At 30.7% G+C, this 25199-nt stretch overlaps 1 protein-coding gene across 1 annotated transcript; it reads right to left on the bottom strand.

Annotated features, from left to right (window-relative positions):
• Positions 1-11177: 11177 nt before the first annotated feature.
• On the bottom strand, positions 11178-16629 carry LOC129881842 (E3 ubiquitin protein ligase DRIP2-like). The gene is made up of 8 exons (XM_055955951.1): positions 16512-16629; positions 15466-15565; positions 13733-14240; positions 13503-13577; positions 12170-12771; positions 12020-12070; positions 11605-11677; positions 11178-11509 (listed from the first exon to the last, which is right to left on the bottom strand). Exons 1-8 carry the CDS (start codon positions 16618-16620, stop codon positions 11342-11344), a joined length of 1686 nt encoding a protein of 561 aa, XP_055811926.1. The 5' UTR covers positions 16621-16629; the 3' UTR covers positions 11178-11341.
• Between the last annotated feature and the right edge of the window lie 8570 nt (positions 16630-25199).

Consider the following 25199-nt stretch of genomic DNA (forward strand, 5'->3'; position numbering starts at 1 on the left):
TATTTTATTCAATTAACAAGATTCTATGTATCTTTTATTTCAATTTTTTAAAAATTTGTTTATTGATCCATTTGTATGTTTTATGAATATTTATGTCATTGAATTATTATTTATGACAAAGTCTATGTCCCCTAAGGGAACAAAGCCATGTGCATTGTTGATGGGTTATTTTGCATTCATAGCCCCAATAATTTATTTGTTTTTATTTTTGATCATTTAGTACATTGCCATAATAATCAAATAATTTGTCTCTCTGTGATTGAATGAATGGCCCTCTAATGGGCTGGGATTGTATAATTGTTTGCTGTATGGAGTACTACTTTAATATTCATGGGATCACTACATTATTGATCATATCTTGTTATAGTACTCTATTAATAACCAAACAATGAATTTCATGTTTTCTACTTGAAAGAATTTTTGACCATGAAAATTTTCAAGCTCTCTCTATATACACTACTATACGTTATAATATTATAATTAATTTGTTATAATAGTCATACAATCATTATTTTCTAAATGGATATATTAAATCTAAATATGACAAGTAAAAGTAAACAGAGGAGTACTATTTTATGTAGTTATTTATTGATTTTTTATCCGGCGTTCGATACCCGTATTGAAACCCGACTAATTCGAATTCACGTCGAATGAGCGCTTCCTATCAATAATTTTTCCATATTCAAGACTCGAACTCAAGATATATTATTAAGAGAAAAATAGCTCCATCCACTGGACTACATCCTTTGTGATAGTTATTTATTACTAATTGTAGTATGTGAAAAAAATAATAATAAACTCTCTTGATTTGCATGCTAAAATGGACATAAAAAAAACAAACTAGTTTTGACATAGGGATCAAGTAAAAAATGAAATGGAGGAAGTAATGTTTAGTCTTAGAACTAGTAATGTTTAGCCTTAGAACTCGAAAAATGATTTGCCAACTAAGTAACTAATGTAAAAAGTAAAACATGGGAAAATATGTTTTTATCTTATTATATTATTTTCCCAACTCACTTTTACTTGTCATATTTAGACTTAATATATTCATTAAAAAAATAATAATTGACATGATTATTTTACCACACTATCCTATTAATTGATTTTAGGTCTTGAAAAATACTTTGGAAAAATAAGTAATTAATGCTAATGATAAAATATGAATTTTTTTTTAGGAAAAACTATACAAAATAGACCTAATTGTGAAACTATTTACCCAAATTGAACCTAACCCAAATTATTTATCCTTAATGGACCCATGACCCAAACTATTTAATTTCCCTCTTACCCAACATTTTCTTTTTTTATTTCATGATGTTAGCACACTGCTATGAATTAACCATTTGAGATACCCCATTGGTATATTGATATCATATCAGTATTATATAAGATTGAACTTAATTCTCTGTAATACTGCATCAATATATTGATACCCTATCGGTATCATATAAGATTGAGCTCTCTTTTTAAGAAATAAAAATAAAACAATTAAGAGAAAATTATTAAAGTCACAATCTTATTTATTAAACTCTAAATTAGTACAAAATATATTCTTTGTGATACTTCATCGGTATATTGATACCATATCGGTATCATATAGGACTGAGCTTAATCCTCTGTGATACTCTATCAGTATATTGATATCCTTTCGGTATCATATAGATACATGACATCAGCGCGCGAATTTTAAAATAAATTTATCCATTTTAAAATAAAAAAAGGGTATGAAAGTAATGAGACATTTAAAGATAAATACTTTTTTTTTTGAGGTATAAGTGTTCTTTTTTCAAGAAAATAATAATTATTTCTTGATGTGTGGAGTGATTAAAAAAAATAAAAATCTGTTTTAAAATAGTAGATAAATAAAGTGAATAAAAGAAATAAAAATGAAAAAATATTTTTAATAAAATGAACCATTAAAAGTGAAGGGATAATAACCAGGTCAATGGTATTTGAAGCTTTTCCATTTTATGAAATTGACAGAGAAAAAATCAGTGACGTTTAATTTTTACTGTTAATTCCTTACCAAAAGTAATGTTAGTCAAAGGAAATTGAAGAATCTGTCAGAAATTAATTACTCTAACAGCATCTATTTAGAAGTGTTCAAGAATTTATTCCACGGTCTTCTCTTATTAATTTTTATTTTTTCACGATATTCGATATTCATATTGAAATTAAATTAAATTTAAATTTATACATTATATGTTTATTTTTAACACAATATTTATAAAAAAATGTTCCTTTTAAGGACTCGATCCCATTAGAGGTCAGGGCGAAGTCATCTTGGGATTAGGGGTTTATTCGTATCACCTTTGACGAAAAATTATACTATTTTTATATAGTTAAAATTACTTTTTGTATATACATAATTGATATTTTAAATTCCTTTTAACTAGTCCGTGTATTGACTTTTTTATATTTTGAACTTTCTTAAGAAAAATCTTGACTCCTCTTTTGTTGGAGGCCTTATGGAGATATTATAATTATATGTTTTTTTCTTGGATCATACAATGGGGGAGAGTTATTGTGTTTGGTGCTAAATTAAAAAAAAAAAGGTTTTTTCTTGACAAGTTGAGAAAATTATAGGAGAGAAGCAACCTGGGATCTGTTACACATGCACATCCTTGTTATCAGGAGAAAGTGGACATTTTTTTTATTTATTTCATAAGTATATAAATTTTCAGTTTTTGGAGAACAAAAATAGAAAATATCTTTCTTCCGAGACAAAAAAAATAATTAAAAAATCTAGAAGATTACCTTTTACTTTTCTTAAACAAGGAATGGGTCAAAACTATTTTTGCCCCCTTTATTGTGGTATATAAAGTACCAACAATTTATGTTCAATTTCTCTTATCTTGTATTAATTTTGTCCAAGAAAAGGGAGCCAAAAAGGTCATGCATCAATTGATAGTGTTAAAAGGTAGAATTTTTGTTACATTATAAATACATAAAAAAAATTTGACTTTATACATATAGTGGAATTTTTAGGCAAATAAGATACTTCAGACCATTATAGTTTCGTCAGAATTTTAGAAAGTAAGAAAATAAACTTTTGAAATTTATGAATTAAAATAAAATATTATAGACAAAAAAATTATTCTTTCGAAACAGAAAAAAAAAATATCACATAAGATATCTTAATCAGGAGTGTGAATTTGACTTGGTAATGTAAGTCGTGGAATAACAACATTTATCACTAGCTTGACAGAAGAATAATATACATACCTTTAAAATCCAAGGACTAAAAGTGCAAATTTCCTTTAAAGTTTTGATTAGCTTATGGACTTCGTTTGTTTGTTTCAACCTTCAAGCCCAAATTAATAGTGGATATGAATTAGAGCACGTTTGAATTGACTTAAAAAAAGTAATTTTTATATATGAAGTATTTTTAAAATTTTAAAGTGCTGAAAGTTATTTTTATAAATAAATAGTTGAGTGTTTGGATAAAAGTGTTTATGCCGAAGAAATGAGAAAAATAATGTGAATTTTAGGGTTAAAAGACTAAAAAGGGTAGTTTGAGAATTTAGTTAAAATATAAGAGATATAAAAGTAATTTCCATGGTCAAAGAAAATGGCTTTAAGCACTTAGAAAAAAAAAGGTTAGGAATCCTAACTTTTCATTTTTTACTGACTTTAAAAACTTTATGGCTTAAAATTATAATAAGCTAAAAAGGGCTTATAAGTTGGTTTGACCACTTATAAGCCCATCCAAATGGGCTCTTAGGCTTTAGGCTTTAGATGGATGGACTTGGGCTTTGGTGGTGAGCTTTATCAAGTGATTTAAGCAGAAGGACAGATACCCGATTTTAACGTCGCCATTTAACTTGTGTCTCCTTTAACTTTTTTTGCACGTGTTTCCCACTTCTGACATTTATATATTACTGAAGTTTAGGTTAAAAATTGGTTGAAGTTCGATCATGTTTGCCTGAACTTCACGTACAAATATATGAACTTCAAATATATTGTCTGAAGTTTGATTTTATCAATCTGGGTTCACTTCAGATACACCACATGTTCGAAGTTACTATATATGATATTTTTAAAAAAAATAAGTACATGTTAAATGATAGTATTAAGTAGGTTGCCAGTGAAATTATACCAACTTAACAGTACTTCATGTCATATTGTCATAGGTAACCAATCGAAAATACAACAAATGTGAACATACATAGAATAATTGAATTCCATAATAATTTAACAGAAAATAGTTAACTTCACCCAAACATTTAATGTTCATGACTCTCTAATATGCTCTTTTTATAATATGTAATCTCTAAATTCTATCGAAGACTTTTAGCTGTTAATTACAACCATTAAGTGTAATAATATAAAACTAACGGCTGCTTCTAATTGTGGTTCATAATAGCTAACCCCATTTATTTTTTTGAACTTGAAAAGCCAACTAGCAACCTAATTACCAACATGGACTGTGGCAATGGTGGAACTGATTCATTCTTAATTAGAGGTTTCGGGTTTGAGCCCGGGGTATGGAGAAAATTTTATTGGAAACGCTACCCCGTGCGATTCGAATTTAGTAGAACTTCCACGGGCTCCAACACCGGGTGAAAAACCGAAAAAAGTTAGCAGCCTACTTTTTTTTCTCTATTTCCTACAATAAAAGAGATATTTAGTGACAATATATTTTCTTTTTAGAGACAATATTTATTACCGCAAGAAAATTTAGCGACAATTAAGTTAATGCCATTGCATCAGAGGCGTTAAAGCCTTTATAAATAGTTATATAAAGTGCGAATTATAAATGCTCTTATTTATTATTATTACTAAATATAATATAACATCAATTATATTTTTATTGCAAAATTCTTTATTTGTTATGGTGTCTAGCCGGAACCATGCCTACTAAACTAACAAAACAGAACCATCACCTTAAAGAAAATGATATAAATTCCAACATCATAAAGTGATAAAAAGAATCTAGAAAACTCCAAACTATAAAGTCAACTTTAAAAAGTCAAATAGAAATGCCAATGAATGTTCAATAAAATTTCAGAGTAAATAAAATAGACATAAGCAGACCTAAATAAATACTACTATAAAGTCACCAAACACATATTTTCTTAACCTGCGTAAGTGCAATTCCTCTTATTGTAAGAATTTTTAGCTACAAAAAAATAATGATCATATCCCAATCTAGTATATCTTTATCCTCAAATGAACAAAAACCAAACATAATTTTGTTCAAGAATCCTAATCCAACGTCTAGATTAGTTTTCCATGAGCCAAGAAAAAGAATTACTAGTAGAAATTACTCTTCAAGAATCAAGGTTGTATCGAAGAATGAATCGTCCTTTACTATACCAGAGATAAATTACTTCAAGAAAAACAAAGTTTAGTTTACCACGATGGATAGACAAAATTAGGAGACAAATGGGACGATATTCATGGTGGAAATGATTGGGAAGGGATGCTTGATCCTATCAATCCCCTGTTACGAGCAGAGCTAATACGTTATTATGGTGATATGATACAAGCATGTTACGATGCATTCGATTTGGATCAAGATTCTAAGTTTTGTGATAGTTGTAAAGTTGATCCTAGATTATTTTTCCAGAGTCTTGGATGGTCATCAAATAATGGTTATGATGTGACTAGCTATATATATTCCATGTATCATATTGATGTACCGAGTTTTTTTTTATATAAAAATAGAAAATCCCTGAGGGACCACAGACATACCATTCGAAGCTCGATGGATAATGAGCCCATCTCTTTGCCTTTGTCCAACCATTGTACTGAGGGAGAGTCCTGCTTTGATATCATCTTTAACCACCATGGTCCAGCTATTAAGGTATTTTCCGAGTTAGACCTAGCCACGCACGGATTTGTCCCTTCGATTTTAACCCAAAAGACCCCTCAAAGTTGATTTTGAACTCATTCTTATACAATTCTAACTTAATTTGTTTCCACATTTCGATGTGGAATTAGCCTAAGGTTTATCATGCACTCCTTTTTTCAGAGGCTTGCCCTCCGTCACGGCGTCACATCAATGTCATGCTTTATTGAGGCCTCTATAAAATAGTCTTCCAAGAACCTAAATTGGACATGCCAAAGTCTATCACTAACTACTATGTGTTCATTATATATGAGCCTGCAGGTTTCAAGGAAAAGGAAAAAGATTTTGGCTTGAGAATAGTAGGGACAAAGCTTTAGTGAACGAAACAACAGACTTCTTGAAGGATGATTTGTCTGTTCCACCAAACTGGTGGGAAACAGAATATAGAAAGCTTATTGAGCACCATAAAGGACAGTGGATCATTGATCATCAACAAGGTTGTTTCAAGAATCATTTCCCTCAAAAAGATGTAAACCATAACAGTGGATAACACAAAAAAAAAATCTCTGTCTAAGTCAATTACTTCCTCTCGTTTCAATTCGTTTGTCTGTTTTTGATTTAATATGAAGTTTAAGAAAATATGGAATACTTTTGAATTTTATTGTCTTAAATTAAAAATAAGTAAAATGTACCAAAATGTCATTTAGTCTTGTGAACTTAAACATGTCATGTGTAAAGTTAAAATTAAAAAATTATCCAAAAAGGAAAAAAATATTTTTCTTGAAATAGACTAAAATAGATAAATAAGACAAGCAAATTGAAATAAGGAAGTAATAAATGGCTAACATTTTATTAATTTTTTAAAAAACTTTTCCAAATTATATAACAACAGCAGCAAGCACCAATCTCCAAATACCCCATCACTAGAACCAAACAATCTTAATAACATCAATAGAACCAACAATAACGGTCTTAACAAGGGAAATAGATCAAACATCAACCTACAATTTCCTTCAGCAGCAAACCCCCATATACATTAATGATGACCCAACAATGTTCTGAGTTTTGATAATGACAAAGGTGAATCAGGTTTCATATATGTTGCAGGACATAAAAACTAAAATACAAAGGGCTACAATAAAAAGAAAATAAGTGGTCAACAACAGCAAACAAGGAATGCGATATAATAAGGATTCTTATAATGAGGACTCCTAAAAGGAAAAGAATTAGGTGGACAAATAATTTTTCAAATAGGACTCAATTAGGTTTATTTTTTCACACACTCACTCTAAAAGGGAAGCTACGGCATTAATTGCACGGCTTTACAAATCTGATATAGAGAGTTTTCTGTCAAGCAAGAGGCAAAACAGCAGTTCAAGAGCAAAATATTGAAGAAAGAAGAACTAGAGTTAGATTTTCTTTTTGAAAGTTAATTCATTTGTTTGAACTCTACTTAGGAATATTATTGAGTTATAATTTTCTAAGGTAGAAAGTGAGGCTTGTAACAAGAAGTGAGTTTGACTTCTTGGAGAGTTTGAGTTGCGATTATAGTTAATCGTTAGAGATAGGAGTTTGAGTTAGTTCGTTGATTATTGAGTTGTAATCTAAAACTGCTCTTTGAAAGTTAGTGAAGTTTGGTGAAAATCCTACGAGGTGTACGTTGTGTTTTTTCTTCCCTTGAACAAGGAAGTTTTCCACGTCTTGTCTTTATTGTTCACTTTCGTGTTACTAGTTCAAAAACCTGATTCTTGAATTTGTTAGGTGGTATAGATTTCTTCAATTAACGGCCTTAACAATATCCATAAAAAGCGGTGGGAAGTGATATGGTCAAAGAAGATGTGGCGATTAAACCTAACGACAAGGCAATCAATCAATTGATTGATGAAGATAATATTCTTGAAGATGTGCATGTTGATGCTGCAAATGTACTGAAGCCGATCTGGAAATTGTTAATGGAGGGAGTGATAATGGTCCAAATGTGGGGATGTGGATATTCCATCAACTATGGAGCCATTGCTCAAAATTCCTCCCCATTTTATCAAGGGTTGAAAAATAAGAAGGAAAATGTGAAGTTTAAAAAGTTTTATTTAATGTTCAAAACTCTTTTGGTAAACATGCTTTTGATGGAAGCCTTACTCGAAATGCCCAATACCCCATCAAAGACTAACTTTGAAACCCTGGAGGTATCGCATCATTTTATAGTGCGATAATGTTTAATAATTTGGTGAATCAAAAAGGAAGAGCATGTCGCATTCACCATCCCATGGACATTTGGAATGTTTCAATTTCGGTGTGCATCGATTAAGACACTAACATTTCAAATCTATTCTCTTTAGTCTCATATTACTTGTACATATTATCCCAAATTATTTATTAAATTACAAAATTAAAATAAAATTAATTAATTTTCTTTCGTTTTCGTATAAATCACTCAGTTCCAAGATCAGAACCTGAGTGGTATTTTATTCATGATATAATGGTTACAGTATCTTGATCTTGCCTTTTATTGCTTGGACCAGTAATTGTGAGTCTGCCTCCACTATGATTCTTTTCCATCCTGCTGGCATACACCACTCCAGGCCAGGTTGCATTGTTGGTTGACCTATATTTACGATATTGTCTTTTATATGCACAAAATAATCTATATCTATATATAATATAAATGAAAAACATAGATAAGGTGATGTGACACCTTTCTATGGCCTTTATTCATATTTATATTTTTTTCTCCTTTTTTTGGATTTTTTTTTCTTATTTAACTTAATTATTTTATTATAAAAGTGATTTACTTAATTTATTACAAATAAATATATTATTAATGGAGGAACATTTACAACAAAAACTCTTCAATGCCAATTTACAAAGAGTAGCTATCCAAAACTCACACCTCTCTAATTTTTACTCTTAATAAATTTATCTTTTTCTCCTTTTTTACCTTCTTTCAATTATAAATCATAAAATTATAATATATTTTAATATTCTTAGTATTTTTTTCTTTATTTTTTTTTATCTATACCTACATATAATAAAAATTTAAACATAGTCAAAATGATGTGACACCTCTCTATGATAAAAAATAATAATTATATTTTTTAAATGTTTGCCTTCCTAAAAATATCTTAATATAAATTCACCACGGATTTTTAATTGCAAATTTTTCATTAAAAGCTTTTAATAACACTAAAAACTACATCATAATATCTCAAATCTCTTGAGCTTCCTATCTTTATTATTAGTATAATCTTTCAACCTTAGTTAATTAATAGGGGAGAGGAAGAGAGATTCAATTTAATTGAAAAAATAAAACAGTTTTAATGACTTAAAGCAACAAATGTATAAAATAAAGTTTTGAGGGAGCATTCCCATTTTAAATCAGAAACGGCTGCTTTGGTGAATATTCTCACTTTTATTTTTTTCACAATTCAATAAAAGCTCTTTGTATTATTTTTCCAAATCGTTATTAGAAATAATTATACCATTATGAGTGTTAAATTATATGTAAATTATTGCTTATTTTTCGTTCTTTCCAATGCTCTACTTACCCACCCAATTTCCAATCTAACTATATATATGTATGTGATCTCTAGTTGAATTTCAACTAAATTGTGATGGTTTTTAAATTCTTTTTATAATATGTGTTGAAATTAGAGTAAATATAAAATGTTACACAAGTTGACTGAGAAGTTTTGCAACCTTAAAGTTGATTCAATATTACTTTATGGTTCATCTACAATATTTATTTTCAAGTTATTTTTATTGTTTTGTTTTTGTGTATGTTGTATACGGATCATAGGTATTGCAATGAAAATCACTTGATATAACCATGTTTTTTATTTTTTTTGCAGAGTAAATAATTATGATGAAGGAGTTCTTATATTTAGCTGAATTTTACTAAGGTATATAACAATTTTAATACTTTCTCTCTTTTTATTTACGGTGTATACAAATAACTTCAAAAATTAAAATTTATATTCCATCTTTATGGTTTTTGCATATAGTAATTGCCAAAAAATAAGTCTAATGAGGCAAGTAGAAAAAAACAACCATAGAAAAGAGAGAAAAAAATTATAGAGGAAGTAAAAGATTGGAATACAGAGAAAAAGTAAAGATAAATTGATATGAGAAATCAAAATTTTAAAGATAAATCAATAAAATCCTAAATAACTTTATTCAGTTGTCAACTCAAGTAGCATATTGTGCTAATCACAATGGCTTTTCGCATATTTTTTACACAGTTTTTTGATAAATCGTTGCTTTATCCTCAGTGTAATTAATAGATTTTATAGTGTATTAATTTTTGAATAAATTAATTTTATGCCTTTTCATTCTTTATTTTTTGTGCAGTGTATAATCTGTTTTGCTTTCAATTGAATTTTTAGAATGATGTATTTTTTTCTTTAGAGTTGATTCGATTGAAATGATTGATTATAAGACTTTTGTAAAATGTGGAATATGATTAATTTCAACAAAAACATGTTGATCAATTTGAATATGATTTGTTTGACGAAAAGGTATCTAATTACATGATTTTTGTTCTTATATATAAGTTTCTAAATATTACTATAAATATTTTGTTTCTTTTTCATAGGATGATTTTTTATTAATTCATCAATTGTTCAATAATTATTTGAGGACTCATTTTTTCTAAATTTAATCCATTAAATATGATATGGTTGTTATAGATAAAGATAGTGAGAGACGTTAAAACTGTAATAACGAATTATAATAAACAAAGAAAATAAATAGTCATAGCATGCTATCTTGCTCATCCTAAAACTTCAACAAATCGAGTGATAGATTTTGCAGCATTTTGTAATTGAGTGATAAAATTCAACAAATTCAATAGTCTTTGGGAATCATCAAATCATTATGTTGTTTCAAATTACTAATTTTCTAATTCTCTTCTATGCTATTTAACCAAAAATATATTTAACAAATTCTTTTTAGTCAAATAATTATAGATATAATTTATAATTTTAATCATATTTAAAAAAAATTATGACCCTGCAAAGCACGGACAAATACACTAATTTTTCAATAAAGAGTGTTCAAGTGATCACCCTTGCATCTATTTAGCTACGTCACTGATTCTAGTACATGATGATCCATTGGGTTCAAGATAGATTATTTTTATATACCCTATTAAGTGAACTTATTAACACGAATATAAACAGTCTGGCCAAAATTTGTCAAACCCGTCACTAATGATGTACGTTCGTCCCTGGCTCTTGCTGTCAATATCTAAAAATAAAATGGCAACCTAACAAATCTTAGGAGAAACTGAAAAACAATACATTTTGTATACTAAGTTGTGGCTTAATTATATATATAAAATAAAAACACAGAATTCATAATAAACAACAAATAGTTAGGGTGCAAAACAAGTAACTCAAAAGCATCCGATCGAGTTTCAAAATACATACAAAAGGTAATTAACAACATGCAACAAGAAGTTTTCTCCTTTGCAAAAATTGAATATTCAATCCAAAGGAGATACTGAAATATTGTACATTTTGCAATACACTGATATTACTTATTAATGGTCAATTATAGGTGTGATCGAGAATATTTCAAAACCATCACAAATTCTTGGGCAGAAGCTCCAACTTTTGCTACATTTTTTCCAGAGTTAGGTGCTGCACGTAACCACAATTTAACTAGATGTTTGAGAGGCAAAGTAGGATCAATCGGTATTCCTAACATGTGAATCTCCACCTACATGTCAAATTATTTGGAGCGAAATTAAAAATCAGATATCATGCAGAAGATAAAAGAGAAAATTTTGAATGATGATATAAGTATTTAATTACCTCGTCTTCGTTCTGGAGACTCAATTTTTTTGCAAGGTACTTCTTTATGTAGGAAGCCGGCATGTTCACATCCCTATTAACCAGAAAAGATGTATAACATATAAACATGTTTATAGTAAAAATGTTCCGAACATGTAATTTCCTAGTCTCGTGGAAGCTACTTTACCAATTACGTCAAGGACGATCACTTTCTTTTGAGAGAGAATTCATGTAAGAAAATAAAATATATTACCTCTGCTAAACTGAGATATGCTTGCCACAATGGCTACTAATAGTTAAAAAATTGAATGAGCAACATTTCATATAGTGGTACGATATGTTCAAAGTGTTATATATTCTCCATCTAGAACTTCAAGAATATATATAGGCAGGACATGATATTATTGTAAAGATTTAAATGTAATTAAAGACTTACTTGATCTTTATGTAGCGGGAAGAAATCTGTTGTAAGGGTGAAGGGCATTCTCTGAAACAACCATATCTAGTCAAACACTGTCACATAAACCGAAATACACAAAAAGAGTAATGCATAAATTAAAATTGAAAGGCATAGAATTACACTCACTGCTTATCACATGCAACCAAAGTGAACCAAATGGGATGGACTCTTTCATTCACTAATCTAGTGCTACCACTGCTTGTACCTGCTGCTGCCTCAGTAGTAACTTGAACTTGTGCCACATTAATATTTGTTCCACTACCACCACCATCACCACCACCTCCAGTGAGAGGAGGAGGATTATTTGTTTCTTTTTTCTTTCTTCCACGTCGTCCCTTTTTCCCTTTTCCTTTATCAGTATTATTATTATTACTACTTGATGGTGCTGCTATAGCTTGAACAACATCTAATTTTGGAACAACATTTTGTTTGCTAACTTTATGTTCCTTAACTTTTGGTGAAGGCACATACTCCTCGTCTTCATCATCATCATCTTCATCCTCATTTTCATAATCATCAAGATTGATTAGTGGAGTGCTGATGAACTTTGGAACAGGCTCTCTGGACTTGGATAATTTGTTGGAATTGTCTAAAGTGACACCTTTTGTTGCCAAGTTGTTCAATGGTTCCCATAAGTCATTCATTCCATCCAATGGATCAATACTTTCATTTTTCTTTGAGATACTATCATTCTTTGAGGACTCAGCAGCATAAACAGTACTCTCAATCTTCAACAAGTGATGACAAGAGTTAGTACACTTTTTATTGACTAAGGAAATTCAAAATATTTACAATAATATTAAATGAACAAGTAGGGAATTCAACATATAGTATATATGAAAAAAAATGACTACTCTATCTATATAGTGTAATTTTTCGGCAAGGGTTGTCAATTAACTCCCTTTTGGACAATATAGATTTGCCCCATGGATCTTGGGGTCCAACAGTCAACAAAATATTTAGATCCAATTAGCAACAAATTGAGAATGAGTGTGATCTATATATATATATATATAATTATATAGAGAGAGATATGTAGTGCAAGTTAAAAATAATAATTTCAGTTGAACACAATCCACCCTGTATTCGGCTCGAATTCCAACCATGTCAATTACTTTCTCCTTGAGATGATATATTAGCAAATGCCTTTTAATTAGAAGAGTATGAATGGACCCACTTCTCGGTGACACATGGTGTTGAACATTAGCAGTTGAAAATTAAAAAGTATTAATTAAGGGATCAATCAAAATAATGATGGACTAGACAAGAAATAATTACCTAATACTAACATATGATGACCCTGAGACTTTTTTAAAATGTCAATGAATGCGTGTCGGATTCTCTAAAAATAATGTATTTTTGAAGAATCTAACATGAATACAACATCAAAAGTGAAGAGTTTGTATAACTTAGCATATGACTAATTAAAACATAATGTGGATTTTAATTAATTAAATACCTGTTGTTTATGTTGAGTAGCTTTGCCTGAAAGAAGAGGAGTGCTTGAACTTCCTGGCTGATCAGCTTCCTTTATCTGATTATATCAATTATAATTGCATTTTAATTTTAATTTGTCTAAAAAAAAATAGCTTTTCTTGCCATACAACAACTACTACTACGCGCTTCAGTCACAAATAAGTTGGAGTCAACCTTCATGACTAAAAACATAAAAGTAGATTTCAATCATACCTGTTGTTTATGTTGAGTATCTTTTCCTGAAAGAAGAGGAATGGTCAAACTTTCTGGATGCATATCTCCCTTATTCAGATCAACAACATCGTTAAATTTGGATAGATCTTGAAAACGAACAATATTAGCATTATTTCGTGAACTTCCTCTTCCTCTTCCCCTTCCCCTTCCCCTTCCCCTTCCCCTTCCAGTACTCCTACTCGAAATGTTGTGTTGATTTGAAACTTGATCATCAACAACAAGTGGTGTAGTATTTACTATGGAAGATATCGATTTCTGCTTTCTCCTTGAACATGTATCAAAAACAACATGAGCAGGAGCAGGAGGAGGAAGAGGCGGCAATGATGGATTATCAATGAGCATGTCTGCACTATTATTAAGATCAATATCCTCACGAGCTAATTTTTTGGGTTCGCCTTTTTTGAATTTTTCGATTAGTCCACGCTCAATAAATTCTCTTCTTTTACTTGACAATATGTCTCTAATCCCTTGCACTTGATGATCAGGCCTATAAAATTAAACATTATAAGGTTATAGCAATACTTATTTTTAAAACATATATATATATATATACAAGGAACGAAATTACATTTCTATCTACTGGTTAGACAGAAGCTAGAGTCAAATTTTGTACTTGTATTTGAATGTTACTTATAAATGTACTCCCTCTGTCTCAAATTATGCCAAAGGGATTCGAAATACGAGGATCATTTAGTTTTGACTGTAAATTATTTGGATATAATTCTTCAAAATCATTAAAATGAAATGTGTATATATACACACACACAAAGCACTCCAAACTAAGTCAACGTAGCAAATGAATCAAAATATATGTTAGAAAAATTGTTTGACTACTCAAACAATAACACTGTAACATAAAATAGGAAGGTGGGAGTATAAACAATGTATCCAAAACCTAATAAGTTTTTTTTTTTGATAGAATTTAGGATCCTTGAACTCAAAATGGTAGCTCCGCCTCCGCCTCCGCCTCCACTGTTGTTTCTCTACTGCTTCTTGCCATTATGGTTTTAATTAACATGGTTTAAACTCAAATGATCTGTTGAAAACTAGAATAGACATCATGACTACACTGGCTACACTTTTAACATTTCAGGGGCTGCTAATATGAATCAAATGGAAAATAAAGCCAAAATCAAAAGACAATGACCCTTTTTATTTTTTTGAAAAATAGTCGTGTCTAGATCAGTTTCAATACACCTTAACCGTTTTATCAAGCACATGTTATTTTTCATCACACAGATATCGAGAATACTCTGATTATCATAAACATATAAAAAGAATCATCTAGTGTTGCTTAGTAGTGTGTTTTTATTTTTACAGTTTTAAGCCTATGATCAACATACAAAAGTCAAAATACTTAATTTGATTATCGATTCGGTTACACATTGTTCAATTTTTTTTAAATAAAAATTACACATTTAAAAACTACATGAAACATATATGAAGTCAATATAAAGAATGAATGAAAATATTTTTAAAAAATTAAAAAAATTATAGTAAAAGACTGTTTGACTTTCCAAATAGTAACACATTGACATAAACTTAGACGAAGGGAGTATATAACTCTTTCCGTTCCATGTTATGTGAAACAATTTTCATGCCTTTTCAAATAAAATTTACTTACCAGAATCTTAAAAAAACTATATAAATCACAGTAATATAAACAATTCAAAATTTTTAAAAATACACGGAGTGAATAGTAACTGTATCACCTGATTTTCTGCAAGGGGGCAACACCTAAATCCATATTGCATTCTGGACAAACTTTCAATTTCTCTTCTGTTATCTTCCTTGTTATGCATTTCTTGCAAACTGTAAAAAAAAATATTAAACATAAATTAATCAAATTTCATTATAAGAAATCATAAAAATAAATTAATTGACATATAGCGAATTAAGAAATAAAAAAGAAAAAGAACTATACTGCAAAATTCACCTCGTTTGATAGCTACAAGAAATAAAATCCCAAAATAATACATAAAACTGCAACAAATTGATCATACAATAAAGTTAAAAAATAAATAAATAAACTATTTAAGCAAGAAACATGATATGTCCTAAGATTAAAAGTTCATGCATAAAAAGACCTAGATCACATAAACCTTGAAAATGACACAAATTTTACTTAAAAACATGGGAAAGAACGATTAAAAAAAATTAAAAATTTCCAAAATCATTAATTCACTAAGAACAAATGATTTATCAGAATCACTAATATCAAAAAAGAAACCCCAAAAAGTAAAGTAAAATTTTATTTTTTTAAAAAAATAAAAACAATGGAAAGAACATTATAAAATTCAAAAATTCAAGATCATGAAATCACAGGTACAAAAAATTTATCAACAGCACTCAACTTTTTTTATTTTTTTTTTAAAAAAAGAAACCCCAAAAAATTATATTTAAATTAATCTTTTTTTAAAAAATAAAAACATTGGAAAGAACGTTAAAAGAAAATAAAAAATTCAAGATCCTAAAATGACAAGAAGAAATGATTTTATCAAAATCACTGAAATTAAAAAAAAAAACATCAATAGTCTCGCAAAATAGGGTTTGAGGATACGCAGACATAAAAAGATTGTTTTGATAACTCCGACTTGATAAGAATAGTAAAAATCATTGGAAAGAACGTAACAAAGAAAATCAAAACTTCAAGATCATGAAATCACAAGTACAAATGATTTATCAACATCACTCAAAAATAAAAAATAAAAAACCCAAAAAATTGTTTTTTTTGAAAAAATAAATTAATTTTTCTCACATCTGTGACAACATTCTTCAATAATGGTGACATTTTTGCATAGCTTTTTGCAAATTCCACATGTCAAAACACTCTTCAAACTCTCTTGCCTTTTATCAAAATCATCCATCTTCCTTCATACACTGCAAAAACAATAAAAAAATAAAAGGAAACCAAATCAAATATTTTTTCCTTAATTATAAACATATACATTCCATTCTTTGCATGTAAACCTATATATATATATATATAAAGATTATTTTTTTAAAAAAAATAAAATTAAATAGGTACCTTGTTTTCTTGATTTAGTGTTGTGTGTGTATAGAAAGAAAGAAGGATATAAAGGAAAAGGGGAAGCGGCAGGTTTTGGGAAGAAGTAACAAAAATTTAAAGAAATTTGAATTTTTTGGATTGTTATTAGAATAATTAATATGTGTGAAGAGGTTTTTTGAATTACACTAAAAATAATGATATGGACAAAATTGGTTTTATGTAAATGATAATAATTATAGTGTAACTCAACTATTTCTTCCATGGCTTTAATACCATGAATGATACAAGAAAACTTCACCCTTTCAAATTTAGTGAAGAACCTATGTATACTGTGGGCTTTTCCTTTTCTTTTTGTCGGGTTGTGTTTCTACGACTTAATTGTTTCGTTGAGTATATGCTACTTTTTATAAACACGTGTATTGGGTAGTCCTAGATTAAGGCGGGTCTATAATTTGAAGTTTATGAATTTTTATGACGATCTCTAGATTGTGATAAACGAGTCGTGAGATGATTATTATTAGAGAAAATTACATGAATTGACAAACATTACTACTATATTATGCTATAAGGGTATAATTTCAATTAATTACGAATTACTGTTATAGTTTAACAAAATTTGCTACTAATTTCGGGTGCCACTAAATGGATTTGTATTAGATACAAAAACTCATCCTCGTCCAAATATAGCTACTCTTATACAAATCACAAATTATATCTCTTCTATCTCCACTCACTAATTTTGCTCCTAAAATTTCTCAATCATTTCAGATCTTGTCATCTCAATTCAAGTTAACCGCCCAAAATGTGTTCTAACTTCTTTTTTATTTTAATTTTACTTTTGTATATATTTACAGTTCTTCAATAATTTTAAAAAAAATCATCTTCAATCATTAATTCTACAGTTATTTCAATAGTTTTTCACAAAGAATGGATGATCACACTCCATCAGTGAGAATCACTCAAGATACACAATTGTATGGCAAAAATATTGATGATCCTCCATCTTTATCTTTGAGTTTAACACAAGATTTGAGAGTCATTGTAGGGTCAATTGCAATATAAATACCTTGATAACAACGTGAAACAAAAATATAAATAAAAAATCTTTTACATATATCGACCAATCACAAATTTCCATCTCAACTATTTTGTGTCTTATCTGTCATAATGGGCTAAAATATGATAATTGAGAAACATCTTTAAAATATATATACAACTTAAATTACACCCTTGGATGAAAAATTAATAATAAACATCACAAATAAATTTAAAAGTGAACAACTCTCATACTTCAGTCACGTGACTTGTATGTGTAATTTCAAAGCTTTCCCTAAATATCGTGCAAGAAAGTCAAAAAGGGAGGTGCACATGCACCGTTCAAGAATAAAACACGTATTTTACGCGTTTCAAAAGTTGTTGCCTCCTTTAGCAACTTTTGACAAAAAATGCGTATTTTACACGAAAACGCTTATTTTATCTGTTTCCATTTTTTTTTATAAATAGAGGGTCTCTTGCCCTCATTTAGATCATTCCACAATTCCAAAAGAGTAAGAACATAAAGAGAGTTATACATCAAGATAAATATTGTAGTCTTGAGTGTCCTCTTTAGTGAGTTATTCCTTATACAAGAGAGAAATGTTTATTGTTGTTGGCTCCTTGTATATGAGAGCAGTGTACTTCCATATTATCATAGTAAAATCCTTTCACCTCGTGGGTTTTTCCCTCTATCTGTTTGAGGGGTTTCCACATAAATTTTTTGTGTCTGATTTATTTTCATTATTTATTATCATATCAAACTTTAATTGTAGTACTTCCTCCCCATAATAATGGTATCAGAGCCTTCAGTTATTCTGTTTGTTTTATGCAAAGGTACTATTTCGATGACGGTACAGTTTGTCACGATTGTTCACAAAAATATTCAGAAATAATCTAAAAGGGTGTGAATCAAATAACAATGTCAAGTACAACAAAGTTTGACGTTGAGAAATTCAATAAGACTAATTTCTTATTGTGGAAATTGAAAATAAGAGTGATATTGAGAAAAGACAATTGCTTAGTTGCAATTGAAGGCAGATCCACAGACTTTACTGATGACAGCAAGTGGAACGACGTAGATCAGCAGACAGCAACGCAGTTGCTGATCTACACTTGACACTAGCTGATCAAGTGTTGTCTAGTATGGCTGAAAAACGGACGGTAAAGGAAATATGAGATACTCTTATACGATTGTACGAGGTCAAGTCTTTGCATAATAAAATCTTTTTAAAAAGAAGATTCTATACTCTTCGAATGGCAGAGTCCATGTCAGTTACTGAACACATCAATACTTTGAATACTCTATTTTTGCAACTTACAACAATTGCTGCAAAATAGAGGAGACTGAACGTGCGGAGCTTCTACTTCAAAATCTGCCTGACTCATATGATCAACTCATCATCAACCTGATAAGCAATACAGACAGTCTAATTTTTGATTAAGTTGCACCTGCTGTCTTAGAAGAAGAAAATCGACGCAAAAATAAGGAAGACAGACAAGCAAGTTCATAGCAAGCTGAAACTTTAACGATAGTGAGAGAAAGACCAACGACACGTGGCCCCAGTGGGGTAACAATCATGGTAGATCTAAATGAAGAAGTAAGAAGAATACCAAGTGTCACAACAGTGGCAAGAAAGGGCACATCAAGAAAGATTATTAGTTCAAGAAGAAGAGTGAAAACCCCGAGTCATCAAATGCTCAGATAAATGTTGCAAGTACTTCGAATGATGATAATATTTTATATAATGAAGCAATATCAAATAATTAAGGCAAAAAATATTTCACTGATGTCTAGATCTTGGACACAGGAGCAACATGGTACATGACTTCCTAGAGAGAATGATTTCATCAATATAAACCTATCTCAGGAGGATTTGTGTTCATGGGAGACGATTATGCTTTGGATGTTATTGGTATTGGGTCCATCAAAATAAAGATGTATGATGACACGGTACGCACCAACCAGAAGATACGACATGTAAAAAACTTGAGAAAGAATCTATTGTCTTTGGGACAATTAGATGATAGTGGATGTTCATATAAGACTCATGGTGGAATCATAAAAATATCAAAAATAGCACTTGTAGTGATGAAAGCGGAAAAACTTGCTGCAAATCTATATGTGCTTAAAGGTGAAACACACTAAGAAGGAGAAGCATCAACTGCGTTAGCAAGTTAATTTAAAGAATCAATGATGATGTGGCATAGTAAACTTGGCCATATGTCAAAAGGAGGTTTGAAGATTCTTGCTGAGCAAGTGCTTCTTCGAGGACTCAAAAAGGTTTTACTATTCTTTTGTGAGCATTGTGTTACCAGTAAGCAACATAAACTGAAGTTTAGCAGTTTTTCTACTAAAAGTAAGGAAATATTAGATCTGGTCTACTTTGATGTCTGGCAAGCACCGGCAGAGTCCTTAAAAGGAGCGAAATATTTGTTATTTATCGACAATTACTCCAAAAGAAGTTGGGTATATCCAATCAAGAGAAAGACAAATGTTTTTTTAATTTTCAAAGAATTCAAAGCGCGGGTGGAACTTGAATCTGAGAAAAAATTAAGTATTTGGGGACAGATATTGAAGGAGAATACACTGGTGATGAATTTAATAACTTCTGTAAACAAGAAGGTATTAAAAGGCAGTTCGCAGTAGCATATACTCTACAATAAAATGGAGTAGCGGAGCGGATAAATAAAACCTTGTTGGAACAGACAAGAGCTATGTTGGCAACTGCAGGATTGAAAAAACCATTCTGTACAGAAGCAGTCAAAATTACCTGTTATGTGATCAATCGATCACCATCAACCGCAATTGATCTGAAAACGCCAATGGAAATTTGGACAGGAAAACCAGCTGATTATTCTTGCTTACATATATTCGAAAGTCCTACTTATGCTATGTACAACACCCAAGAAAAATTAAAGTTGGATTCATAATTTAGGGAATGCATTTTCTTAGGATATGCTGATGGAGTTAAAGGGTATCGCTTATGGGATCCCACTGCCCGCAAGGTGGTAATCAGCAGGCATGTTGTATTTGTTAAAAATAAGATACAAGCAAAAGAAGGTAGCACTTCAAAAGAAAAATCAAAGACTACTACAGTTGAAATTGAAGAAATAGAAGAAGTTCCAGTTACTTCTGAAGCAGCACCAGAGCACGAAGAACAAGAGCAAGCTGAGATCGAAACTCCACAAGTTTGATGGTCAACTAGGGAAAGAAGAGAACCAGATTGGCACTTAGATTATTCTATGGAGGTCAATATTGCATACTGTCTATTAACAAAGGATGGAGAGCCTTCAAATTTTTACGAGGTTATGAAAGGACAAGAATCATCTCTGTAGATGGCATCAATGCGAGAAGAAATTGAAGCTTTTCATAAAACTAAAACATGAGATCTTTTTCAATTACCACAAGGAAGGAAGGGCATTGGAAACACATGGGTCTGTAAGATCAAACGCAATGGTAATGATCAAATAGAGAAGTATCGTGCAAGATTGGTGGTAAAAGGATTCGCTCAGAAAAAAGGTATAGACTTCAATGAGATATTTTCTCTGGTGGTTCGACTCACAATAATTCGAGTGGTCCTGGCAATGTGCTATATTTGACTTGTACTTGGAGCAGTTAGATGTCAAAACTGCATTTCATCATGAAGAGCTTAAAAAAGAAATTTACATGCTACAACCAGAAAGTTTTGAAGAACAGGAAAAGAAAACTTAGTTTTCAGGTTGAACAAATCTCTATACGGTCTCAAACAGGTGCCGAGGTGTTGTATAAGAGATTTGATTCCTTCATTATAAGCTTTGGATACAACAGACATAGTTCAGATCCTTGTGTTTATTACAAGAGATTTGGTGATGACGATTTTATTATTTTGCTGTTGTATGTTGATGACATTTTGGTAGCAGACCCCAACAAAGATCGTCTCATAAATTTAAAGGCACAGTTGGCTAGGGAGTTTGAAATGAAGGACTTGGAACTTGCAAACAAGATTCTAGGAATGCAAATTCATTGAGACAGAAATAATAGAAAGATTTGTCTTTCTCAAGAGAACTACTTGAAGAAAATCTTGTAACACTTCAAGATGCAAGACTGTAAGTCAATTTCTACCCCACTTTCTATTAATTTCAAGTTATCCTCAAGTATGAGTCCTAGAAATGAAGCAGAGAGAATGGAGATGTCTCGAGTACCGTATGCATCAGCAGTGGGAAGCTTAATGTTCGCCATGGTATGTACAAGACCTGACATTACACAAACAGTGGGAGTGGTTAGTCGATACATGGCTAATCCTAGTAGAGAGCATTGGAATACTGTTAAGAGGATCCTGAGATATATCAAGAGTACCTCAGATATTGCAATATGTTATGGATGATCAGACTTTATTGTTAAAGGTTATGTTGATTCAGATTATGCAGGTGATCTTGATAAAAGCAAGTCCACCACAGGTTATGTGTTTACTCTTGCTGGAGAATTTGTAAGCTGAGTTTTAAAACTGCAGTCTATCGTGGCTACATCTACGATGGAAGCTGATTATGTAGAAGCTACACCAACTAACAAAGAGACAATATGGACGCAGATGTTACTGGAGGAGCTCAGGCACAAATAAGAGAAGGTTGCTTTGTTTTGTGACAGTCAGAGCGCTTTGCATCTTGCAAAGAATTCAGCATTTCATTCAAGGACAAAGCACATACGAGTTCAATATCACTTTGTTCGTGAGAAGGTGGAAAAAAGTAGTGTGGATATTTAGAAAATTCACACTAATGACAACCTAGCAGATATATTTACGAAGCCGATCAACAGTAATAAGTTTATATGGTGTCGATCTTCTATTGGCCTAGCAGAAACGTAACATTGCAGTAATTGGATAGAAAGGATGGTGTGAAGACTTAATTGATTCTCAATTAAATTTTCAAGTGGGAGAATGCAAGAAAATTAAAAAGAGAGGTGCACATGCATCGTCCAAGAAGAAAATGCGTATTTTACACATTTCAAAAGTTGTTGCCTCCTTTAGCAACTTTTGACAAGAAAATGCATATTTTATAAGAAAGCGTGTATTTTACGCATTTTCAGTTTCCTATAAATAGAGGGTCTCTTGCCCTCATTTAGATCATCTCACAATTCCAAAAGAGTAAGAGCACAAAGAGAGTTATACACCAGGATAAATATTGTAGTGTTGACTGTCCTATTTAGTGAATTATTCTTTATACAACAGAGAAGTGTTTATTATTTTTTGGTCCTTATATATGAGAGCAGTGTACTTCCATATTATCATAGTAAAATATTTCTACTCCGTGGTTTTTCTCCTCTATCTGTTTGAGGGGTTTTCACGTAAAATTTTCGTTTCTAATTTATTTTCATTATTTATTATCATATCAAACTTTAGTTGTGGTGCTTTTTCCTCATAACATATCGTTCTTTTTTTAAGTCAACAAAAAATTATTAAATTTTTCAGTAAGGTGATGTGACATCTTTCTATGGCCTCATAATTAAAAGTGATTTCAATTATGATCCATTAATTTCTTGATTTCCTCATAATTAAAAGTGATTTCACAGGAAGTTTTAGAGATATATGAATGGTGAAATCATTAGGAAAGTTATTATTAGGCTGAATCTTACTTTTTAAAATATTAAGGATGATTTTGGATTTCTTATATAACATTAGAAGAGATTTTTGGGAGAAAATTTCTTCTTTAAAATAAAGATCAGTATTAAAATTTCTAAATCGACATTCAATTAAAACTTTAAATGTAGTACTCCTACTCACTCTCAACTTTTGCCTTTTATGATATTTTTCTCAATTATTCTTTCTTTTATATAGAAAAAAAGCTTAAATATGCATCGAATTTTGAGACTAGACGTATTTATGTCATTTGTTAATAGTTGAGCTCAATCATGTCATTGATGTTACAGAAAAAATGCATTCATGTCATTATTTTTTACGGTCAGATTTGATGATTTTGTAAAATTATTTTTCCACGTTGCCTCTTATTAGAGGTCCACATTACCAAATTAAACCAATCAAATATAATTAAAAATTAAAATCTGATCCATTAACACCATATCCGACCCACCCTATCTCATTTTTCTTTTATTTATTGATAACTCCATTAGTGGAGCTTTGACAAGAAGAAAAGAGAAAGAAACGAGGAAAGAAGAGGAAGAAGAAGAAGAGAAGTGCAGAGGTTAGGGCAGAATGTATAGAGGAAGAAGAGAGGAGAAGAGTGTAGAGAGAAATAGTAAAGTTGTAGAGAGAGGAAAATATCAGAGAATGTGTGTATCACCTTAAGTCCAAAAAGTGTTACACCCTTATATACTCACACTTGTATAGTGTGATGTATTTATGTATTTGTACACTTTACAATGTAACTACTTCTAACAATCTATAACAACCTTCTAACTACTTCTAACCACCTCTAACTCACTCTTAACCATAATGGTTTGCTAACTCTAAGCTATAGTTAACACTTCTCCTCAAGCTCATGGTTTGAAGAGATTCATAACTCCAAGATTGTTCAGCAGTTGTTGATGTTGAGTTTTACCTAAACTCTTTGTAAGTATATCAGCTAGCTGGTCCTTTGCATTTATAAAGCTAGTTTTCAGCATTACTTGGCATATCCTTTCTCTTACAAAATGACAGTCTATGTCAATATGTTTGGTCCTTTCATGAAAAATGGGATTTGCAGCAATTTGGATTGCACCTTTGCTGTCACAGATCATATTAACAGGTAATTCAATGTGAACTCCCAGCTCTTTGAACAAACTTACTAGCCAAGTGATCTTAGCTGCACAATTGGTCATGCTTCTAAACTCAGCTTCTGCTCAGCTTCTGGACACTGTCTCTTGTTTCTTTGATTTCCAAGAGATTAGTGCTCCACCAAACTTCACTAGGTATCCAGTGACTGATCTTTTTATTTCTAGACAAGATCTCCAGTCTGAGTCACAGTAGGCAGTGAGTGCATTTGTATCTTTAGATGGCATTAACAGCCCAAGGCCTGGAACTTTCTTGAGATATCTGACAACTCTAAATGCTGATTACATGTGTGATTCTTTAGGATTGTGCATATACTGGCTCAGTACCTGGACTGGGAAGGCTATATCAGGTCTGGTCATGGTGAGGTACAAGAGTCTTCCCACAAGTCTTTGGTACCTTTCAGGTTGCTGCAGTATCTGATCATCAACTCTGTTTTCATATGAAATGTATTCATTATACTTCACTGATGTAAGCTTCTTATTCTGCTTTAATGGTGTCCCTGTAGGCTTAGCTCCTCCTAGGCCACATTCATCAATCAGTTCCAGGGCATATTTCCTCTGAGACATATGAATTCCTTGACTGGATCTAGCACACTCAATACCTAGGAAGAACTTCATCTCACCTAAGTTTTTCATTTTGAATTACTTTTGTAGATCTC

This window comes from Solanum dulcamara, chromosome 3, assembly GCF_947179165.1.
Source record: "Solanum dulcamara chromosome 3, daSolDulc1.2, whole genome shotgun sequence".
In the NCBI taxonomy this organism is placed as follows: domain Eukaryota; kingdom Viridiplantae; phylum Streptophyta; class Magnoliopsida; order Solanales; family Solanaceae; genus Solanum; species Solanum dulcamara.

Coding starts and splice junctions, on each gene's coding strand:
- LOC129881842 (XM_055955951.1), bottom strand. CDS start 16,620: ATGGATGATTTTGATAAAAGGCAAGAGAGTTTGAAGAGTGTTTTGACA. Junction 12,071..12,169: donor TTGGTTGCATGTGATAAGCA/GTGAGTGTAATT, acceptor TGGTTGTTTCAG/AGAATGCCCTTCACCCTTAC. Junction 11,510..11,604: donor GTCTCCAGAACGAAGACGAG/GTAATTAAATAC, acceptor TTTGACATGTAG/GTGGAGATTCACATGTTAGG.